Below are 19700 nucleotides of genomic sequence, written 5' to 3' on the forward strand. Positions count from 1 at the left end.
CAGTTTGATCTCTCCTTAGCTCTGAAACCCTGGACCAGTTAGTTAACCTTAGTTTTCTTGTGTATAAAATGGGGACAAAATAGTATTTATCAAGCATAATTGACATAAAATTAAACTAAATTTTACTAAAGTAAAGTACTTTAAAAAATACCTGACAAAGATAGCACTATGTAACTACTAATATTAAAATTAGTTGGAGGAAGCTGAACAGTGCTTTAAATAACTAGGTCACTACTAAAATTCAAAATAAATTGTGCACATTTTTCATTAGAGTATTTCCCCTAAGAATGAATCTGCAGGGGTAGATAGTAATTCTCAATTACCTGAGAGACAACTGTGCAATCTACCTATAGACTGCTGAATGTCCAGCCACTGCTGCTTTCATACCATTCCCTCCTCTCTGGATCAGAACCATCTCCAGAACAAAAGCAGCAGCAGGATATGAGAGTCACACAAACCAAGGGAACCTTTTTGCCAAAAAGGACTCCTCTGTCAACCATAAATGGAAAAGTGGTTTCCTTGAGCCATCAAGGAAAGGCTAGAAGGGCATCAAGACTAGAAATGCCAGTCACTCTTTCACTGCCCAGATGTTTTACCTTATGTTCAGATAAAAGAGATATGACTAATCATCTCCGCTCTCCCACCTGACTTTAAAATCCTGGCAGACAAGACTGTATCCCGATTATCTCTGAATGGCTGACACATGTGGTAGGCACATACATGTATGTGTATCTATGCTGCATTTCTAATTGAATGTAAATAAGGATTATGGCTCAGGGACACCTGGGTGGCTCAGCAGTTGAGTGTCTGCCTTCAGCCCAGGGCATGATCCCAGAATCCCAGGATCGAGTCCGGCATCGGCTCCCTGAATAGAGCCTGCTTCTCCCTCTGCCTGTATCTCTGCCTTTCTCTCTCTCTCTCTCTCTCTGTGTCTCTCATGAATAAATAAAATCTTAAAAAAAAAAAAAAGATTATGGCTCTTTGTCCCTGTAACATCTATAAATTATAATCATAGCAGTTACGCTTTTTCTTGCTAAGTGGTTAGTATATATCTTGGGAAAAGAACCTATACATCCAGGACAAGTGTTGAGACCAAAGAAACATATGATCCTTATTGTTATTAAGTTACTAACACTGGTAACATTTCTGTGGGTCACTGTAAATATAGTATGCAAATTATACTTGGGTACTTTCAAACAGAATAGACTCAACAGTAAATCTCTTACAATGATGCATATAGTATATTGTAAATATATTTCTTCATGAAGAACAACACATACACCTTATACTATCTAAAATCAAATCCTAGGCCACTACTCTCAAGAGAGCCTCTACTTCTCAGGAAACCCCAAGCACAATAAAGTATAGAGAACAGCAAGTGCAGGTCAGGTGAGTGCAAGGTTAAAGCCTTTGCTGACAACCTCTAATCTGAAATGTAACTCGTTCGTCCCTTTCTCACTTCTCTTCTGACCATCTCCCTTACTCAGTTCTCCCTTCTCTCTGCTGCAAGGGCTTTCCAGATATCTTCTCTCAGAGCTGAATATTAGGAGGTCTGCTATAAGACTCTGAAATTAAGCTCTCAATGATGTCCAAGACACAAATGAGAAAGACCACAACCCAGGCCAAGCACCTTATCCTTTTGTTACCTATTCAGAGAAGGACATTCCAGTGTAGGTGACCCACAGTCACTCACCACACTGACATGAATGTGTCAAATCTCTCCTCTGATAAGAGCATCATGACTGGAATTTCCTTCTGAAGAAGGGAGCTCTCATAAAACAGATCCAACAACATTACAAAATTCACAACATGTGACTCTAAATACTTAATCACACCTACCCTTCTACTCAAAAAGGAACAAAGAAGAGATATATGAACAGCAATTAACTGGTTCTCTACCATGCTGCTACATATTTCCGTTTTCCACCTCCATTACAAAAGAACAACAGTGGTCAACTAAAATTTACATTTCCCCAGATTTATTTTCTTCAACAATTAGTTGTATTCTCACAAAATTCCGAGAGACTGCTTGAAGTCTGAGACTGTCTGTACTGGAATCATAGCTACTGTGTCACAGCAATTTTTTTAAAAGTATAGAGAACGATGCAGCAAAACCTTTTTTTTGTCTCAAATGTGGGAGAAAATAAGTACAAACACACACAAATACAAAAAAAAATGCAAATTAAGCTCATAGAATTGGAAAACCTTCAAACAAACATTGTTTGGTAAAGGCAAGCCCTGAATCTTCCTATGACTTATTTACCTTCATTCTTTCACGTTTTGGTAATCAGGAGGCTTAAACCTCATCTGAAGCCTGATATTAAATATAAAGGAAAAAAGCACCAACTTCTCCTCCTAGCAACAAATTTTCTTCAGTATTCAGAGTAGAATTATACCAGGTTTTCTGGGTTTCTTTGGGTTTTTTGGGGGGAGGGGAGGGCAGTAAAAGTAACATCTGTTTTCTAAGAAGAAATATTCAACTAGTATAGAAACATTAAAAACACCACCACCACAAAAACCAGGTAAGTATGCTTTCTTGATCTACCAATTTTAAATACTGACCTGTCCTTCAGGAAAGGTAAGTTTAGGTCATTTAAACATCCTCCTCCTCTCACCAACCCCTGCCAATCACATTGTTATTTTTGCCATGACCACTTTCATAGCTTTATTTTTTAAAAATTTTTAAAGGTTTTATTTATTTATTCATGAGAGACACACAGAGAGAGAAAGAAAGGCAGAGACACAGGTAGAGAGAGAAGCAGGCTCCATGCAGGGAGCCCGACGTGGGACTCCATCCCAGGTCTCCAGGATCAGGCCCTGGGCTGAAGGCAGCGCTAAACCGCAGAGCCACCCGGGCTGCCCACTTTCATAGCTTTAAATCTCTATTTATAGACTTATTAATGTTCAAATATCTCTAGACTTCCCACTACGTAAGGGAAGGAAATTAAATTCCCGTGTCCTCCATTTTTGATAAGCATTTAGCAAAGGGAGTAGAGTTTCTTCTTCTTTTTTTAAAAAGATTTTATTTATTTGAAAGAGCGCGTGCAACACGCAGAGGGAGAGGGAGAGGGAGAAGCAGGCTCCCGGATAAGCAGGGAGCCGGATATGGGGCTTGATCCCAGGACCCTGGAGACAACAACCTGAGGCAAAGGCAGATGCTTAACTGGCTGAGCCACCCAGACACCCCAGGAGTATAGCTTCTAATTAATCAATCATTTAGTTTTAGAAAAAAGCATTTCATACCAAATTAAACTCGGGATATAAGCAAATCCTATCTGTATTTCTAGAATAGTATCTTAAAATAAATCACTATAAGAAACTCTAGTCCAAGTATAAACTTATTCCAAAAAGGACAAATAAGATGCATGGATATTCAGCTCTCAAAAAGAATGGAATAAAGGGCACCTGGGTGGCTCAGTCACTTAAGTGTCTGACTCTTGATCTCAGCTCAGGCCAGGAACTCAGGGTCATGAGTCGTGGCGTTGGGCCCCACACTGGGTGTGGATTCTATGCGAAGAAGAATTTAATTTAATTTAAAAAAAGAAAGAATAAAATAGAAGTTTAGAAATATATCTGCTATAAGGTCTCAAAGTTCATTCTTTTAAGATTTCATTAAAAAAAAAAAAAAAAACCACCAACAGCTTGAACTAGGAAAAATTCTATAAAACTCAGTAAATGTTGCTAAAGGCTCATAAATAGGTACTCATTCTATTCTTCTGTATCCTTATGAAAATACCTGAAATATTATACGATAAAACCACCTTTTGTATTTTATTTTTTTTATTTTTTATTTTTTATTTTTTTTTAATTTTTTTTTAAGATTTTATTTATTTATTCATGATAGTCACACAGAGAGAGACAGAGAGGCAGAGACACAGGCAGAGGGAGAAGCAGGCTCCATGCACCGGGAGCCCGATGTGGGACTGGATCCCAGGTCCCCAGGATCGCGCCCTGGGCCAAAGGCAGGCGCCAAACCGCTGCGCCACCCAGGGATCCCCACCTTTTGTATTTTAAACAGTTTAGACTACAAAGTATAAAAACCCTCTGCGGTGCTCCAAACTTAGAGCCAGTGGAGCTTCAAGCAGAAGCCACTGCTTCCCAATTCTCATTGCTTTTTACTTTCACTAAGCCTCTAGGAGGTTCTTCACTGACTCTGTACAAGTCCACAGAATCATTTGAGAACCAATGAATCAGAGGAAGCCAAAAATATTAACCAATAATGGATTAATGGAGAACTTACAAAAAATCTTTTTTTTTTTTTTTTAAGATTTTAAGTAATCTCTACACCCAATGTGAGGCTCAAACTCAACAACTCAGAGATCAAGAGTTGCATGCCCTACTGACTGAGCCAGCCAGGCGCCCCCTAGAGAACTTAAACGTTTAACTGAAAAGGCCAATTTAAAAGAACATTCCAATCTGCCCATTTATACAGACTAAAAAACACATGGCTTCATTTCTTGTCCTTTTAACCTGCTCACTTGGCAGTATCCAACAGACTGACACATCCCAATAATGAAAGTACACTAAGTCAGCATTTGATCTGACACAAAAGTGGTGCTTAGAAGGGGGTGGAGGGTAGAGGGAAAGCTTCAGAAATATATTTCAATATTTTAGACTAGTCAGTGACAAAAAAAAAAAAAAAAAAAAAAAAAAAACCACTGAGAAAAATTAAATTCTCAATAGTGGTGATGACAGTTTCTTCTTTTGTTTTTATGCTCAGAAAAAGCCTTCTCTACCATAAGGTCAGGTCATTAATCACTTATAATTTTTAAATTTACAATGTGATTTTCTAATATAATGCTTTGATCAATTTAAAATTTATTTTGCATAACGTGAGGTCAAAGTCTAATTTTATTTTTTCCAAAAGCAAACAACTTGTCCCTGTATTGTTTATTGAATTATTGAAATTCCTTTGCCCAGACTTGAAATGCCACTGTTATCATATACCAAATTCATATGAAGAAAGTCTGCCCCTAAGCATTTACTGTGTCATTCTACAGATTTTTCTATAATACAGTAGCTTAAAAAACTATCTGGAAGATTTCTTGTCCCCTCAACACAAAGTTTATTTAAATTACGTATGACAAGGGAAGCAATACAATTTTATTTATACATCCCAGTATTGTTTATACACCTAATGGGAAAAGAGACACAAAATAACTCTAGTTATGCCTTGGCAGTAGAATCACAGAGAACTCAAATTTCTTCTTGTTTAATTTGTATTCTCCACAATTTGTATTAAATCAAAAAGATAATTAAACATTAATCATTTTTACACAGTGATTATACAATAAAAATAACAGACACAAACAGTTCTGGCTGATCATAACATGATTTTTCCCTCAAAATCTGAAACTCCATGGAACGCCTCGGTGGCTCAGCAGTTGAGCATCTGCCTCTGGCTCAGGGCGTGATCCTAGGATCCGAAATGAGTCCCCCACATCGGGCTCCCTTCCATGGAGTCTGCTTCTCCCTCTGCCTGTGTCTCTGCCTCCCTCTCTCTGTCTCTTATAATTTTTTTTCAAGATTTTATTTACTCATGAGAGAGAGAGAGAAGCAGAGACACAGGCAGAGGGAGAAGCAGGCTCCCTGCAGGGAGCCTGATGTGGGACTCAATCCCCGGACTCCAGGAAAACGCCCCCGGGCCGGCCAAGGCAGGTGCTAAACCGCTGAGCCACCCAGGGATCCCCAATAAACAAATCTTTAAAAAATAAAATTATGAAGCACCACAGCTTGCATAATAATGACGACTGTTAACTTCTTCAAAATACTGCTCACAAGAAACAGAAGGCTGAGCACTGGTAATAAAGAAATGGATAAACTCTCTACAACCCCCCAAAGAAGAAAGATTCTTAACTTGCTTCAAGTCAAAGATTTGGTGAGGAACAGTAAATAAACTGATTAAAATACTTCAGAAAATACTTCATGTTTTCTACATCAAAAAAACATGAAGCTGGAGGGACAGTAGAGTACTCCCAATTTCTGGGAGTCAAAAAGGAAAGAGAGGAAAAACGCTTTGGGGCTTTTGGGGGTAGGGAAGTCTGTAAACAAGCATTTGCTTCTGAATACTTTTAAGCATAGTTGCTTTGCAAAACAATAAACAGACCTACCCCACAGCAACAGACCTGGAAATTTTCACTTGTATTCATTCACCCATTAATCACTAGTATTTCCCCTGTACCTTCTACTGGAGCTTAGCAGAGTGTCTGACTAGATTTAGGCCCTGAGTGTATGATAGTTATCATTATTTTTATTACTTAAAAAAAATTTTTTTAAAGATTTTATTTATTTAACAGAGAGAGAAAGAGATGGCACGAGCATGCACACAAGCAGGGGGAGCAGGAGTGGGAATGGGAGAGGGAGATGCAGACTCCCCACTGAGCAGGAAGCCCAAAGTGGGGCTCAAGTTCTGGGATCCTAACCTGAGCCTGAGCCGAAGGCAGACATTGAACAAACTGAGCCACCCAGATGCCCTTACTTTTATCATGTTATCATTAGAACACAAGCGGGTATGATGGAACAAGTTATTCCAAAGCAACAATCTATTACATTTTCATAGGTCTCTTTGTCAATTTCTTTCTTTTTTCTATTTAGGTACTAAGACAAGACTTAAGTACTCACCAGAATCATCTTATCTTGTCCCCAAATTTTTGATACCTCTTCCCACTCCCAATGGAGCTCCACAAATTGGGTCTTGAATATGAGGATGAACTAAGAGAAGAAAACTCTGAGCTACCTCAGAGCCCTGCCTCTTCCTGTTTACCCAGTCATGTTCTTGGGCCCTTCTCATGGTTCACATCTACTCTACCAATGGCTGCTCATAGCTTTGTAAGTCTGGTTTAAAGAATACATTCCATTAAAAAATAAATCAATTTCTACTTTAAGGAGTTACAGTTACATCTGTCTTAATTAACACAGTCATTTCAAAAAAAAAAAAAACAAAAACAAATTGGGATACATGTCTATTCTTAAAGATACTAACCCAATACAGGGTTTGTGACCGGTATTACCCCATCGGACCATTCATCTGCCCCATGCCTTTACCTGAGGAGTTCCTGATTTAGGGGCATTTTTGCCATGGTTTCTGTTTTAGGGCAACACGCTTTCAATCAGGAACTTAAATTCACATTCCTGCCAAAGACTGATGAACTATAAATTGGCACAACCATTTGCATTAACCAGTAAAGCTGACATTATTCATTCCTTATAACCCAACAATTCTATCCCTAGGTGTGTATGACACACACATATAGAAAGATACTCCTATAAAAATGTTCACAGTAGCATTGTTAATAATAGTCCCAAAGTGGAAGGAATCCAGGTGTCTATTAATAGTAAAAGGCAAAAGTAAATTACAGTATAAACATATAACTGAACACTATAAGGAAACTGGAATGAATGAACTATGACAACACATTACGTGGGTGAATTTAGCAATGCCTAAAAGAGGAAAACATAAAATACAGAACAATTCTATTTACATAAAACTCAAAAGCAAACAAAACTATGTTGTTGAGGGATACAAGGGTGACAAAAGTAAAAGGAACATGATTGTCACAGAAGTCAGAACGGTAATTAGCACTAGTAGTTGAGAAACTATGACCAGGAAGGGACCTATGAAGGGTGCTAGGATGCTGCCATTGTTCTACTTGAAGAGGTGGCAGTTACACTGTGGTTCAATTTATAATTTTTCATTAAATTTTATACAGATCACCTGAATTTACAGATAGGTTTAAAAAAAAAAAAAAAAAGCTTTCTGACACAGCCCACCAGCTCTACCATTTTGCTCTAGCCTCAAATGTGACACCAAAGGTTCATTCTCTTCCCCTTTTCAGCAAAGCAAGAGGTTAATCTATCATTTCTTCATGCAGCCACAATCGGAAATCACAATCCAGTGTGACAAATGAAGCATTTAGTCTGGAGAGAACTTAAAACATCTGGAACAAAATGCAGCGCAACCAAGTACAAAGTAATAGAACAGGTGTTCATGTAACACCTCATTCTGAGGCTGAGAAATAAAATAAAAGACCATTACAGATGAAGGGTGGCCATTTAAAAAGTAGACAAGAAGCATGACACATGGAGGACAAACCACAACTGATTAAATTGAAAGACAGCATGCAAGCTTAAAGAAGAGATCCCTGATTCTGAACCTGTCATAATGGAAGACAGCTACAACTAATAAGCCCCTGACTTATTTTGGTTACCTTTTGGGAGTAATTCAAAGTTGTAAGAAACCTGAACCCCTATATGATCTTTTGTGTGAAATACCAACAACATAAACTAGAAAGGGGATGTGAAAAGCAAAGGTTCACGAAAAGGTACACAAATCATTCATCACAGAGGGCTGGAAGTAGGACATCTTCTAATAGGTAAATCTAAGTTAAAGAGCTTAAAAAAACATTATCTACAAACAATTTGAAAGGCAGATCTCAAACTTAATAGTTTAAAAAAAAAAAAAAAAAGATATCCCAGAACAAGCAGGCCTAAAAGGTATATTAAAAATTTTAAGTGTATCTCAAACTTTACTGCTTCTCTTTGAACCATTTAAGGTCCTTAGAAAAGCTGGTGGGTTCCTCCTGCTAAAACCTGAAAGTTGCACTGACTTACATTTCAAGATAAAATTGCTCAAGCAGCAAACTGGCTGGATTCAAAGATGCACATCTTCAATTTCCCAGCACTTAGTAGTTTGTCAGCACCCAGGATGATTGGCAGGATTTGTAATGTTTCAGTATTACTAGGAAAAAGACTGCACACATATTTCAGCATATGAATGATTTTAACTCACCAGTCACCATGTTGCATGTATTTCTGCTGCTTGTCCTGAGTTCTTAAGACTTGTAACATTCTGAAGAAGATAGAACAAAGAAGTCCTTTCCATCCTCAGCCTCTTTTTAAATTTTAACTTCGTCCTTAAAATACAGTATTTTAAAAGAACGACCCCCATCATTAAATTTAGTTGCTAATTTAACCTCCTCTCAGCTTCTTTCTCCTTCAACTCAATTAAGCAAGACTGTACAACAGTCAGACGTCTTGTCTTAGAGAAAAGTACATATTTCTCTAGGACAAACCTAGAACTCCCCTAGCACCAGAACAAAAAACCTGAAAAGGATTGAAATTCTACATCAAAAGTGACTTCTACAGTGATACATGAACAGATTTTTAAAATTTCTGTTGGGAAATTTTATAATTATAAAAGATGGCAAAAACAGATTTCTCAGGTTACTTAATTTTGTTCTGGGCAACTTTCTGGCTGAACGACAGCGGGCCTTCCTTAGTCTAACAGAGTACACTAAGCCCCTCCCACCCTCACAGAAGAAAAGGCTGCATTTAAAGATGTGAAGTGGAATTTTAAAGCTCGGGTAGTTTCACGACTACAGAAAAAGATCCCCTTCCGGAGCGCACAGAGGTGACGTGTGGGAATTGCGCTTATGGAAGAATTACTTCCCAATGACAAGAAAGCAGGTACTGCTGAAGAGCCTTCTAGGATTAACCTTCCCTCTCCAGCACAAAGCACCAGAACAAGGTGAGGACATTCGAGTGGGCTCGCTGCCCTCACAGACCTACAGGGCTCAGTTTCAGAAACAGGGCAGCACCGTCCCCACACACTGGCCTCAGGTCACTGCATTCTTCGAGAAGAACGAGCAATCTCGCCCGCCTCGCAGAGAAGCGGAGCCTCAAGTCAGACGGCAAAGCCGGTTGGTTTCTCCCCAGGCCTAGGCCGCAGCGGTCCGGGGACGTCACCAGAGCAGGAAGGGCCCAACCCACAACCTTCCTCACACTGCGAGCTGCCCGCCAGCTCGCCGCCGCTCCACGCAGCAGAGGTGTCCTGCGCGTCCTCGCGGCCGCGGCGCCGCCACCACCCAACAGCAGGGCGCGCGTCCCGAAGCCAGGGGTCGCGGGGCGGGCGCGCGCCACAGAAAGCCGCTCTTGCCCAAGGGCCGCAGCTCCAAGAGCGGAGATATCCGAACCGGGAACGCGCACGTCGGCGGACACGCGCACCAAGAGGGCCGCACAGCGCGCGCGCGCCCGCGTATAAACAGGCCAGGCCGCGCGCGAGCACCAGTGCGCGTTCGCGCGCCGCGCCCACCCGAGTCCCCGACCTGCCTCTCCCCACCCCACAAGGGGCGGGAGCGCGCGAGCCCAGGGGCATTCTCCGTTCCGGAGCCGCCCCGAGGTCTCCTGGGCCCAGTGGCAGCGGCCCGCCCGCCCGCCCCCGCCCGCCGTTGTGTGGGGTGGGCCCGCTGTCTCAGGCCCGCAGGTTCGCCACATCCCTGCCCCCCACTGCAGCCCTCACCCGGCGACGTCGTCGTCGTCGTCGTCGCCGCCGCCGCCGCCGCCGCTCTACCCGCCGGCCCCGCCGCACCGCTTGGGGCCCCGGTTCCGCCGTCGCCGCTCCAAGACCGACAGGATTTTCCCCTCACAGCTCCCTGGGCGCCATCTTACATTCAACCCTCACAGCCAATGGGTGCCGAATGCCCCTCTCGCGATAACCGAAGCGTCGGATCCCGCGAGAGTAGAGGCTGCCTCCTGGCCAAACTTAAAGGGAACGCTTCTGCCGAGGCAAGAGGCTGGGCCTCGGGCTGCAGAAACAGCGAGAAAAGCCAGGAGTGTAGGACGGAGCGCCCCGCCCTCGAACGCCGCTCCATGCTGGGCGGAGCCAGGGCTGGAGATCTGCCGGGAGTTGGAGCCTGGGCGGTTTGGGGATCCAAGCTTGCTCTCTGGACCCACCTTCTGCAGCGTGCTTGGGCCTCCTTTAGTCGCGCAGGCCCACGTGGGGCGGGGCCCCGTCTCTTGCTTAAGGTAGCCCCCACAGCCCTTGACCTAGGCCCTGCGCCCCCGTATCATCGTCTCACCTGGGAAGCTCAGAGTCACTCTCTTGCAGGAGTCTTTGACGTTTGGGAACCCCCTCCTCAATCTGCTGTCGTCCTAATCCAGCTTTCCAGGACCCAGTCCACCTTAAAGCGGGCCTCTGGTAGCCTGGTGTTTGTATACAGGGAAAATGTGGAGGGTGTTAAAGCTGCAGGGACACTTGGACCTCAGTGGTAGCCCACACTGTCCCAGAGGGCAACCAGTCAGCTATAGGCTTTCTTAAAAGGGCCTTAGGGTCTTTGCACTTGTTCCTCCTGCGCTGGCAAACATCTCTTTGGTCTTTATGGGTTCCCTAAGGAATCACTGCCTGAGAGTAGTCTGAGGCACAGGCTTGGTCAGGAACTTCCTCCAGCCTTGCACAGGCTCCAGGGAGACCTCTTTTGCACAGTGCCTGGTCACCCTCTGTCTCCCCAACTAGATGGTCAACTGAGAAGGCCACTGCACAAGTCTTCCTCTTCTTATTGTGCCTGGCATGTAGTAAGCAATTAATGATTATTTGCTGAATGACTGGACTGAAACCATGTGTGTTTTCACCTGCCTAGGCACGCAGGCAGACACAAACCCTCCAGATCCTTCTAGCAAAAGGTTCCTAACAGTGGAAAAGCACCCAGAGATTGCTAGTCCCTCAGACCAGGTATAGAGGATTTTGAATCAGGCCCAGGTCCCTGCACTTGAGTACTAAGAAGTGCATCAATGGTTTCAAAGCTGTCAGTACTGCTCTGTGTGCAGTGCACCTACTCCCTACCCCCAGCAAGTCTCTTAAGATCCTCAGGGACTGGAAGTGCAAACAGAGAACACACGGACTCCAGGAGATTTAGCTGTTTTTTATTGACACGGAGTCTGGGGTATCCCTAGCCTCCAGAAGCATGAGGTAGGTCCATGGGGCTTCCTTACAGCTCACACCTTTCCTGGGTCCTCCTTAAGAGTGACAGTCCGGTTGAAGACAAGCTGGATGGCAGAGGGGGAAGAATTATCAAGCCAGAACCAGGCTAGGAGGACCAGACCTCACCAAACCCTACCCTCACCCCATTCCAGAGGAGCTGATAGGACACTCGGGTTCTCAATAACTTTATGACTTTGGGTAGGGGACTAGATGGCTCTGGACCTCCACTTTATAGAGATTATAACAACCACTATGCCTGACCCCTATACCTTGAGTAAGAAAAGCAGGGTCCAAAATTTTGTGCATGGATCTCTGAACCTGTTTCCTCATCAGTAAAATATGAACCCCATCTCAGGTGGTAAGGATTAACTAATGGAATGTCGGCAGAGCACTTAGCACAGTAAATGGCAGCCACCACTGTCACTGTTGTGCAAAGGGCAGACAGGTAAATTCAAGCACCTGTCCCTGGCAGCTGTCTGGATCCAAGGAGAAGTAGCCAAGCCGCTCAAACTGGAACTTGTCAAAAGGCTTTGCCAGGGCCACAGAGCAGTCCACTAACGCTGCCTCCACCACTTGTAGCGATGCCTGTGGGCAAGGAATTCAGGTGGGCATCCACCCAGGGAGACCCACCACCCTCCACCTTACACCCCAATGAGCCTACCGGGTTCAGGTCACTTAAGAATCCACCAGGCACCTCAGCAGGATCCTCAGGGTTCTTGTGCTGAAATCTGCAGCCAGAAGGAAGATCAGACTCCAGCTAAGTAGCCATAGCAGGCAATGCCCATCTTGTATCTCCCTATACCCTAGCTCTGTTCACTCACAGTCGCTCATAAAGGCGAATCTCACAAGTCAGAGGCTGTGACACCCAGTGAATAAAGGCCTTGGGCTTTTCTGCAGCATCTGCCCGTCTACAGGTCACCTCCAGGCTCTCTACACAGCCACTGGGGCCCTGGAAGTTAAGGGGCCTACAATTAGACCTAGGGACCACTACTAGGACTGCAGGCTGCATGCACCCAGATCTTCCCCGCAGCAGGCATTGAAGGAGGAAGGCTACAGCCTGCTCTCACCTTGACAACATGCTGCAGCTCGATGACGTAGCCTGTATGCCTCAGGCCCACAGGCTGGCCCCACGCCAGGCGCTTATAGCCTGGCTCTGGCTCCTAGAGGTAGGAAGTGGTGTGGACACAAGACTGCATGGGCCAAACAGGTACAAGAGGCTTCTCCCCCACCCCCATGTCTGGCAGGCGCTGGTTCATCTGAAGTAGGAAGTAGGTGGACTGACAGAAGAGATGAAATCTCAGGACTGGGCTCAGCATCAAATAGGACCCTTCACACCCCCACTTACCTCTTTAAAGTCAGTCCTTTCAATGAAGATCATGGATCCAAAGGGAACCTGATGGAAGCCCTTGGTCTCATCAGCTGGGAAGTTGGGAACCTGGATGTCTAAGGACTATAGCAGGAGATAGGTGTCTGAGTTACACTAGGCACTGGGATCCCCATACCCAGACCTAAGTACACCCCCACAACATATCACACGTGGAGGCACACCTACCTTGGTAGCAGGAAAGTTGGTGATGACGACCTGTAATGGCTCCAGCACAGCCATGGCCCGTGGGGCTGTGTCATTCAGCACATCACGCACACAGGCTTCTAGCAGATGGGGTTCCATTGTGGTCTGTGCCACTGTCACACCCACCTATCATGAAAGATCAGCATCACTCACAGCCAAAACCACACACTGCTTTGCTCAGCCCTCACCTGCTCACCCAGCCCACTGGGTTATACCCGAGCACAGAAGTTGTTGATGGCCTCAGGCGGAAAGCCCCGCCGTCGTAAGGCTGTGAGTGTGAAGAGCCGTGGGTCGTCCCAGTCCCTGTAGGCAAGAAGGTGGTGAGAAAGCCTTTGGCAGTATACACCACTAGTTACTTCCAACCTTCAGCGAGGCAAACAATCACACTTACCGCACAGCACCAGCTGCCACAAGCTGGAGAATCTTCCTCTTAGACACAACAGCATAGTGAAGGTTGAGACGCCCATACTCCCACTGAACAGGGCAATAGACATCCAATGCATTGCACAGCCAGAAGTAGGAAGAGCGTCTGGGGTAGGAGGGTAGAGTCAGGTCTGGTCACCTCAGACCAGAGAGACACCACAGGAAGGGCTACTGGAATCCCACTGGCCCTACCCACCCCGTGGGCCCAGCTCCCTCACCGGGCCTGGAATTCCTTGGTGCAGAGTGAGTGGGTGATGTGCTCGATGGAGTCACAGAGGCAGTGTGTGTAGTCATAGGTGGGATAGATGCACCTGCAGGGCATAGGCAATGGGCCCCACCATCCAGACCCACCACCCCACTCTACAACTCCACAGCCCCACCCCATGCTCACACCCACCAGGTGTCCCCTGTGCGATGGTGTGGTGTATACTTGACTCGATAGGCCACAGGGTCCATCTTGCCATCCTCCATCACCAGCTTCATCCGCAGTGTGGCCTCACCCTCCGCAAACTTGCCCTTGCGCATTGCCTGATAGGAGCAAGGGCTCAGGCTGCCTCTCAGCACAGGGGCATCTCCTCCTTAGCACTCTGGCCCACCCAGATCCAAATGCCCCTCCAGAACCCCACCTCAAAGAGCAGCAGTGACTCCTCTATGGGACGGTCTCTCCAGGGTGAGGGCAATGAGTTATGCCCCTTGAGTTCCTCTCCTCGCTGGTGGCACACATAGGCCTGGCCCCTAAGTGGAAGAGGTGTGAATACCCAGGATGGCTATGTCCTGGGCAGCCTACCTGGCTCTACAGGATGGCCCTGGCCTCACCTGTGGATGAGCTCCACAGCCCAGGCATACAGCTGGTCAAAATAGTCAGAGGCATATGTAACCTTGTAAGGAGTGTAACCTGGGGCAGAAAAAGACAATATGAGTACCAGTTAGCGACACCCAATACAAGCCATAGCCCAAGAGGCCCGTTGACCCAGGTCTTTCTTCCCAGGCCTTGCCCAGCCCATACCCAGCCAGGTCACCATGTCACAGATGGCAGTGAAGAACTTTGCTTCCTCTTTCTCAGGATTGGTGTCATCAAAGCGCAGAAAACAGATCCCATTGTTGGCCTACGAGAGTCACAGAATCTGTGAGCTCTCACATCATCAGCTCCCAGAGTCCAACTCACCGAACTCAGACATTCTCAGAGCTCTCCCATGTCAGAATTGAAAATGCCTTCAGAAATTTCACTCATCTTTCTGTATCTAAATGCCTTTACACCAACTTCAAACATCCTATTTCTAAGCCTGAGGGGTTGCACTGGGCATTTCACCAGAGTTGAACTCACTGCCTCACCTAGAGCTTTTTCCCAATGAGCCAAATGAATTGCTAGCCGCATATCACATATGTGATTCCCCTCCATGGCCTCTGGGCATGTGTCTGATCTGGGCACATCATAGGAGCAGCAGGAAAGGCAGGGACACCTTTTTGGTATCCAGTCATGGGAGTAACAAGGCATCACCCTGATTGTCACATCCCTACACACTCACCTTGGCATAGCCGAAGTTGAAATTGATGGCTTTGGCATGTCCTATGTGCAGGATTCCATTGGGTTCTGGCGGGAACCGGGTACGTACCTGAGATAAAGGAAATGGGAACAGGGGAATTAAGCCAGAACTGACTCCCCTAAAGGAACAGATGCTCCTTTGCAGGGAGGCCACAGTGATAGGATAGATGGAGAAGTATGAAGGCAGCCCAGGCCCCCTGCCGTGTTGACAGCACTAACTTGCCTAACAGTACTTCCACACACCTGTCCTCCAGTGATCTCCAGGTGCTGCTTCAGTAGATCCATGGTATGTGGAGTGGTCACATAACCTGGGGTCTTGTAGTTCTCACCTGCCAGGGCCAGAATAAGCCTGAGGACTAGGCTGCAGCCCAAGGCTCCCTACCCTGGCTGTAAGAGTTGCTATCAAGATCTTACCCTCCCCCAGGGTTTTGATTGCCAGCTCACCAGGCTTGTGGAACTTAAGTGCCTCCCCTCGAAGCTGCTCAATCAGAGACAGGGTCTGGTCTGCAGCCTCACCTATGAAGAACAGACCAAGGAAAACTTATCCTCTGAATACACCTATCCCATCCAGCTCAGGGAGGTACCTCTTGGTACTACCTATATTCCGCAACCAGAAGAGAGCCAAGCAGGTCCCTCTTTCCCTAACCTCCGAGACAAGAGATACTGAGCCAGACTCCTCAGTTTCCTCATGCTAGTCTCTAGGTAATGGGAACAAAGGAAACACCAAGAATTGCAGTTTGGCAGAAGGCAGGGTGATGAGTAAGCTAACGGCCTGAGGAGACTGGGCTATAAAAACCCATCAGGTGAAAAGCCCAGAAGTCAGGAAGCTGAATGTGGCAGGGACCTCAAGCCTCTCACCATTCTCCATCAGGTCCTTTGCTGTCCTCTGGTCTTTTTCTTCTGGCCGAGCTTTTGATACCTGAGAGAAGCCCAAAAGTTGGGTCAGGCGATCACTGGGGTCACATATTCCCTTCCCCAGTCTGAAGTCTCACCCCACCACACTTCATCCCCAGGGATACAGGACCATACTGAGCCCCACCTTGGGTTTCTTCTCCAGATCACTCTCAGTCTTGGGACCCAGAAGGTGAAGAACCTGAGCAGAAACCAGAGTCAGGGCTGAGACAGGAGTGTTCTGTTTCAAGGAGCGCCTGATGGACACCCCCTACCCACCTAAGGGCTTCCTGGCTTGCCTACCAACACTGCCTTGAAGAACCTACCTAGCCCATCCCACTTCTGCTCCTCACATGGTTCTACTGGCCTCAAAGTCTCTTTCCCCTCTGAGAGTCCAAAAGCTGGTAAGAAAACAGGTAACAAAAACTGCCACTTACAGAAAAGTACTGTGGGCTTAGCATCAAGATAACAAACTACCTCAGTCATCAGCCTTTTGTGATTCTATGCCATCATCTGAGATGAAGGCCATATCGTCTCTATTTACAAGATTAGGGAACTGAGGTTAAGAAGAAAGCAACTCACCCGAAAACAGGCATAATCCAGAGGCTCCAGCCTTTTACTACCCACCAAGGTGCTGCCCTCCATACTAGGCTCTGTTCTCCCTCGTCAAAATATGGACAGGGTGTCTTCCCCTCCAGCCCCCATTTATCCCTCAGTGAACTCTAGGCACTGTCCATGGAAGAATTTTTGCCTGCTTTACTTCAAGAAGTTACCTACCTGCATGTCCACTTCGTGCTTGATCATTTTGCCATCTGCCCACTTGAGCACAGCTCGAGCCTCTCCTAGAAACATGGGCACAAGGAGCTGCAGAAGAGCCAAGAACTTCCTACTCTTTCCTGAGAAAAAGTCCTGGCTGACCTCAAGAACCAGAGCCTGGGCCTAGCAAGACCACTTTAAAAATGCTCCTATTCTGACACCTGGGTGGCTGAGCGGTTGAGCGTCTTCCTTGGGCTCAGGGTATGATCTCAGGTTGGGGAATCAAGTCCCGCATTGAGCTCCCAGTGAGGACCCTGCTTCTCCGTCTTTCTATGTCTCTGCCTCTCTCTTCTGTATCTCTCATGAATGAATGAATAAACAAATAAATAAATCTTTTTTTTTTTTTAATGCTTCTATTGCTCCTTCTCCTCCCTCTCTCACTTATATCCTCCCCTAAAAGGCATGACCAGGGAGGGAGAACAACATAGACCTCTGCCCCCAGGCCCTCCTCACCCATCAGCAGTCCCATGTTGAAACGATAACGCTCCTCCAGGAGCTGGGGACGGTGGCGATTTATGGCAGCCTCCACCTGCAGAAAGCCAAACCATGTGGTTCAGAAAAATTGTCCTTCAGAAATGCTCTAGGGACCCACACACTCACCCTGTCTTCCTGGGTGGAGAAGCTGAGCCACTCCTTTCCAGGGTCAGTAGTAAAGAGGTACCCGATGTTTAAGAAAAGACTCACAGCCTCCTCAATCTGCTCTGGGGTCACCATGACACCCACTCCACATTCCTGCTCAAAGTCCTCGGTGTTGATGGGGTCCAGGGGATGACTTCGCACATATTCAAGGGCAGCTAAGAAAGGAGAATCAATGAGTGGAATCTCAGCTCCAAGACAAGGCCCTAACCCCATGAAAACCCTGTCACAGTTTGGCCTCCTGAGAGGTTGACTGGCCTCCTCAGAGGTTAAGCCTTACACCATCCTAGAGAAGCCTTGAGACAATAGGAAAGAATCCTGTTCCAAGAGAGGCTCTCCCTCAGACCTACACAGTTCCCCAGTCTCACCAGGGGAGGTCTCTCCACCCTTCATTGCCAGGACCTGGGTTTAGAGTGCAGTAGGAGCATATGGAGAGACACTGGGGGACTTGGCAGAAAGGGCAGATAGAGGTCTTGGCTGAAGAGAGGAGTTGGAGGTGGAAGTGGCAGGGCAGTCAGGGATCTTACCACTCAGCTGGAGCTCCGTGTGGATCTTCTTATTGGCTATGTAGCTCACAAGGAAAGAGAGACGCCGGGGATCCCTTAGTCGGGATGCCAAGCCATACAGCAGGGTCCCGGTAGCTTTGTCAACGGTGGAGCCCAGAGTCTGCTGTGCCTGCGGTCCAAGGGGTCAGGAGAGAAGCCCCACGCCCAGTAAGAAAAGCGAATCAGACAAAGTTGGTAGATTGGGATCGGGATCAGACTCGGGATCGGGACCTAGCACCGCACTGGAGCACAGTCCGCAGCCAGGACCAAGGGCAGAGGGACTCGCACCTGGGTTGCCGCCTCGCGCAGCTGCGCGCTCAGAGCCGTGTTCTTGAGCGTCTCCCTGGCCTTATGCTCGCTCAGGCCAAGGCCAGTGAAGAGTGACAGGGAGTCCAGAGCCGCCATTGTTGGGACACCGGAAACCGAAAGAAAACTTTGGGGCCAATCTGCACTTTGGTATTAGGCCACTGACCAATAGAAGAGCGAAACCGCCAGGAAAGCCAATGGTGGCCTTCCTGGAAGGAAGGGGCGGGCTAGCCGGGCTCGTCGGCGCCATTTAAAGAACAGAGGCCGCCCAATCCCGCCTTTCCGGGCGCTTCACTTCCGTCTTCGTGCTTCCGATCTCTTGAAGCGCAGTGCTGGTGGGCGGCAGAACTTCAGGGGGTATTTGCCGCGGACTGAGGGAAGGTGTTCAGCATAGAAGCAGGAAACCTTCGGACCATGCCAGTTCTGTTATTGGGAGCAACTGCGAGTTCCCATTACGGTTCTGACGTCACAGCTTTGGAGTAATCATGGAAACAGTTGAGAAAAACCAACCAACCAACCCTCCCTGAGCTCCGGGAAATCCGTTCAAGATTCCAGGGGAAATGCGGTCAAGACTCCAGCACACATAATGTGCCTAATGGCAGATAGAGGGACTCCATAAGTCCAGTACTTTTCAGGCGCCCACCTAGACACACCTGGCCAGGAGACAGAGGGGTTTGGGCCAGGAAGGACCTCCGAGATGCTCGGTTATGATGTGCTTTAAAATCTGACACACTTACCCTCCCTTGCCAAAGCATGCAAATGTCACAGAGACCACAAGCAAATTAGACCTAGAAATCCATCTGCAAATATTTGACAAGATATTTTATTGAAGTTGGGGTTTGGTGGGGCAGAGGAGATTCGGTCTTCATGATGAAGCCTATTGTGCTTGGGGAAATCTCCCCAGTCTCATTGGACCTGCTTTCAGGATCTGCTGAGTATCGGGGTATAACAGAACAATCTGTATTCTTTGTGGAACTGGAGCTGCTGGGATGGTGAGGAGATCCCAAAATTTGGGATTTGAACTCAGGCTGTTGGAGGCTTTGGTGTCACTGATACTTGTGGACCTTCAAGAACTGGGCAGAATACTGATTGCAATCCATTCACATTGTGTCCTGCTTTGTGTCCTGCATATCCCACTAATGACCAAATTCCACATGACAACATCCAGGTTCTGCCCAGTGCCACACGCTGCATCGATATCTAAATCCAGTCCTG

General features: G+C 46.6%; 2 protein-coding genes across 5 annotated transcripts in view; both read right to left on the reverse strand.

Moving 5' to 3' along the window:
- QRICH1 (glutamine rich 1) overlaps nucleotides 1-10470 on the reverse strand; it is a 52353-nt gene extending 41883 nt beyond the window's left edge. The window contains exons 1-2 of one of the 4 annotated variants that reach the window (XM_041761813.1): nucleotides 10298-10470; nucleotides 8789-8848 (exon numbers count right to left, since the gene is read on the reverse strand). The gene's annotated coding sequence lies outside the window, so the exon portion shown is untranslated. Of the gene's footprint in view, nucleotides 1-8788; nucleotides 8849-9563; nucleotides 10178-10297 lie in introns of those variants that run through there. The other 3 variants (XM_041761815.1, XM_041761814.1, XM_041761812.1) reach the window with 3 other exon arrangements.
- Nucleotides 10471-11676: 1206 nt separating this feature from the next.
- On the reverse strand, nucleotides 11677-18625 carry QARS1 (glutaminyl-tRNA synthetase 1). Its single transcript, XM_041764737.1, has 24 exons — nucleotides 18468-18625; nucleotides 18162-18309; nucleotides 17683-17792; nucleotides 17452-17527; nucleotides 16960-17024; nucleotides 16331-16384; nucleotides 16150-16210; nucleotides 15736-15807; nucleotides 15535-15620; nucleotides 15275-15361; nucleotides 14755-14854; nucleotides 14565-14643; nucleotides 14375-14483; nucleotides 14146-14276; nucleotides 13967-14059; nucleotides 13717-13854; nucleotides 13541-13628; nucleotides 13308-13451; nucleotides 13101-13205; nucleotides 12823-12915; nucleotides 12577-12704; nucleotides 12417-12483; nucleotides 12215-12340; nucleotides 11677-11820 (listed from the first exon to the last, which is right to left on the reverse strand). The coding sequence occupies exons 1-24, from the start codon at nucleotides 18582-18584 to the stop codon at nucleotides 11770-11772; spliced, it is 2328 nt and encodes a 775-aa protein (XP_041620671.1). The 5' UTR covers nucleotides 18585-18625; the 3' UTR covers nucleotides 11677-11769.
- Between the last annotated feature and the right edge of the window lie 1075 nt (nucleotides 18626-19700).

This window comes from Vulpes lagopus, chromosome 7 (assembly GCF_018345385.1).
Source record: "Vulpes lagopus strain Blue_001 chromosome 7, ASM1834538v1, whole genome shotgun sequence".
NCBI lineage: Eukaryota > Metazoa > Chordata > Mammalia > Carnivora > Canidae > Vulpes > Vulpes lagopus.

Excerpts from the sequence above, each read along its gene's own strand:
- QARS1 (XM_041764737.1), bottom strand. The coding sequence starts at position 18,584 with ATGGCGGCTCTGGACTCCCTGTCACTCTTCACTGGCCTTGGCCTGAGC. Across the intron at positions 17,528-17,682 it reads CAGAGCAGATTGAGGAGGCT|GTGGAGGCTGCCATAAATCG; the intron begins GTGAGTCTTTTC and ends GGCTTTCTGCAG. Across the intron at positions 13,629-13,716 it reads GTGGCAGCTGGTGCTGTGCG|GGACTGGGACGACCCACGGC; the intron begins GTAAGTGTGATT and ends TCTTGCCTACAG.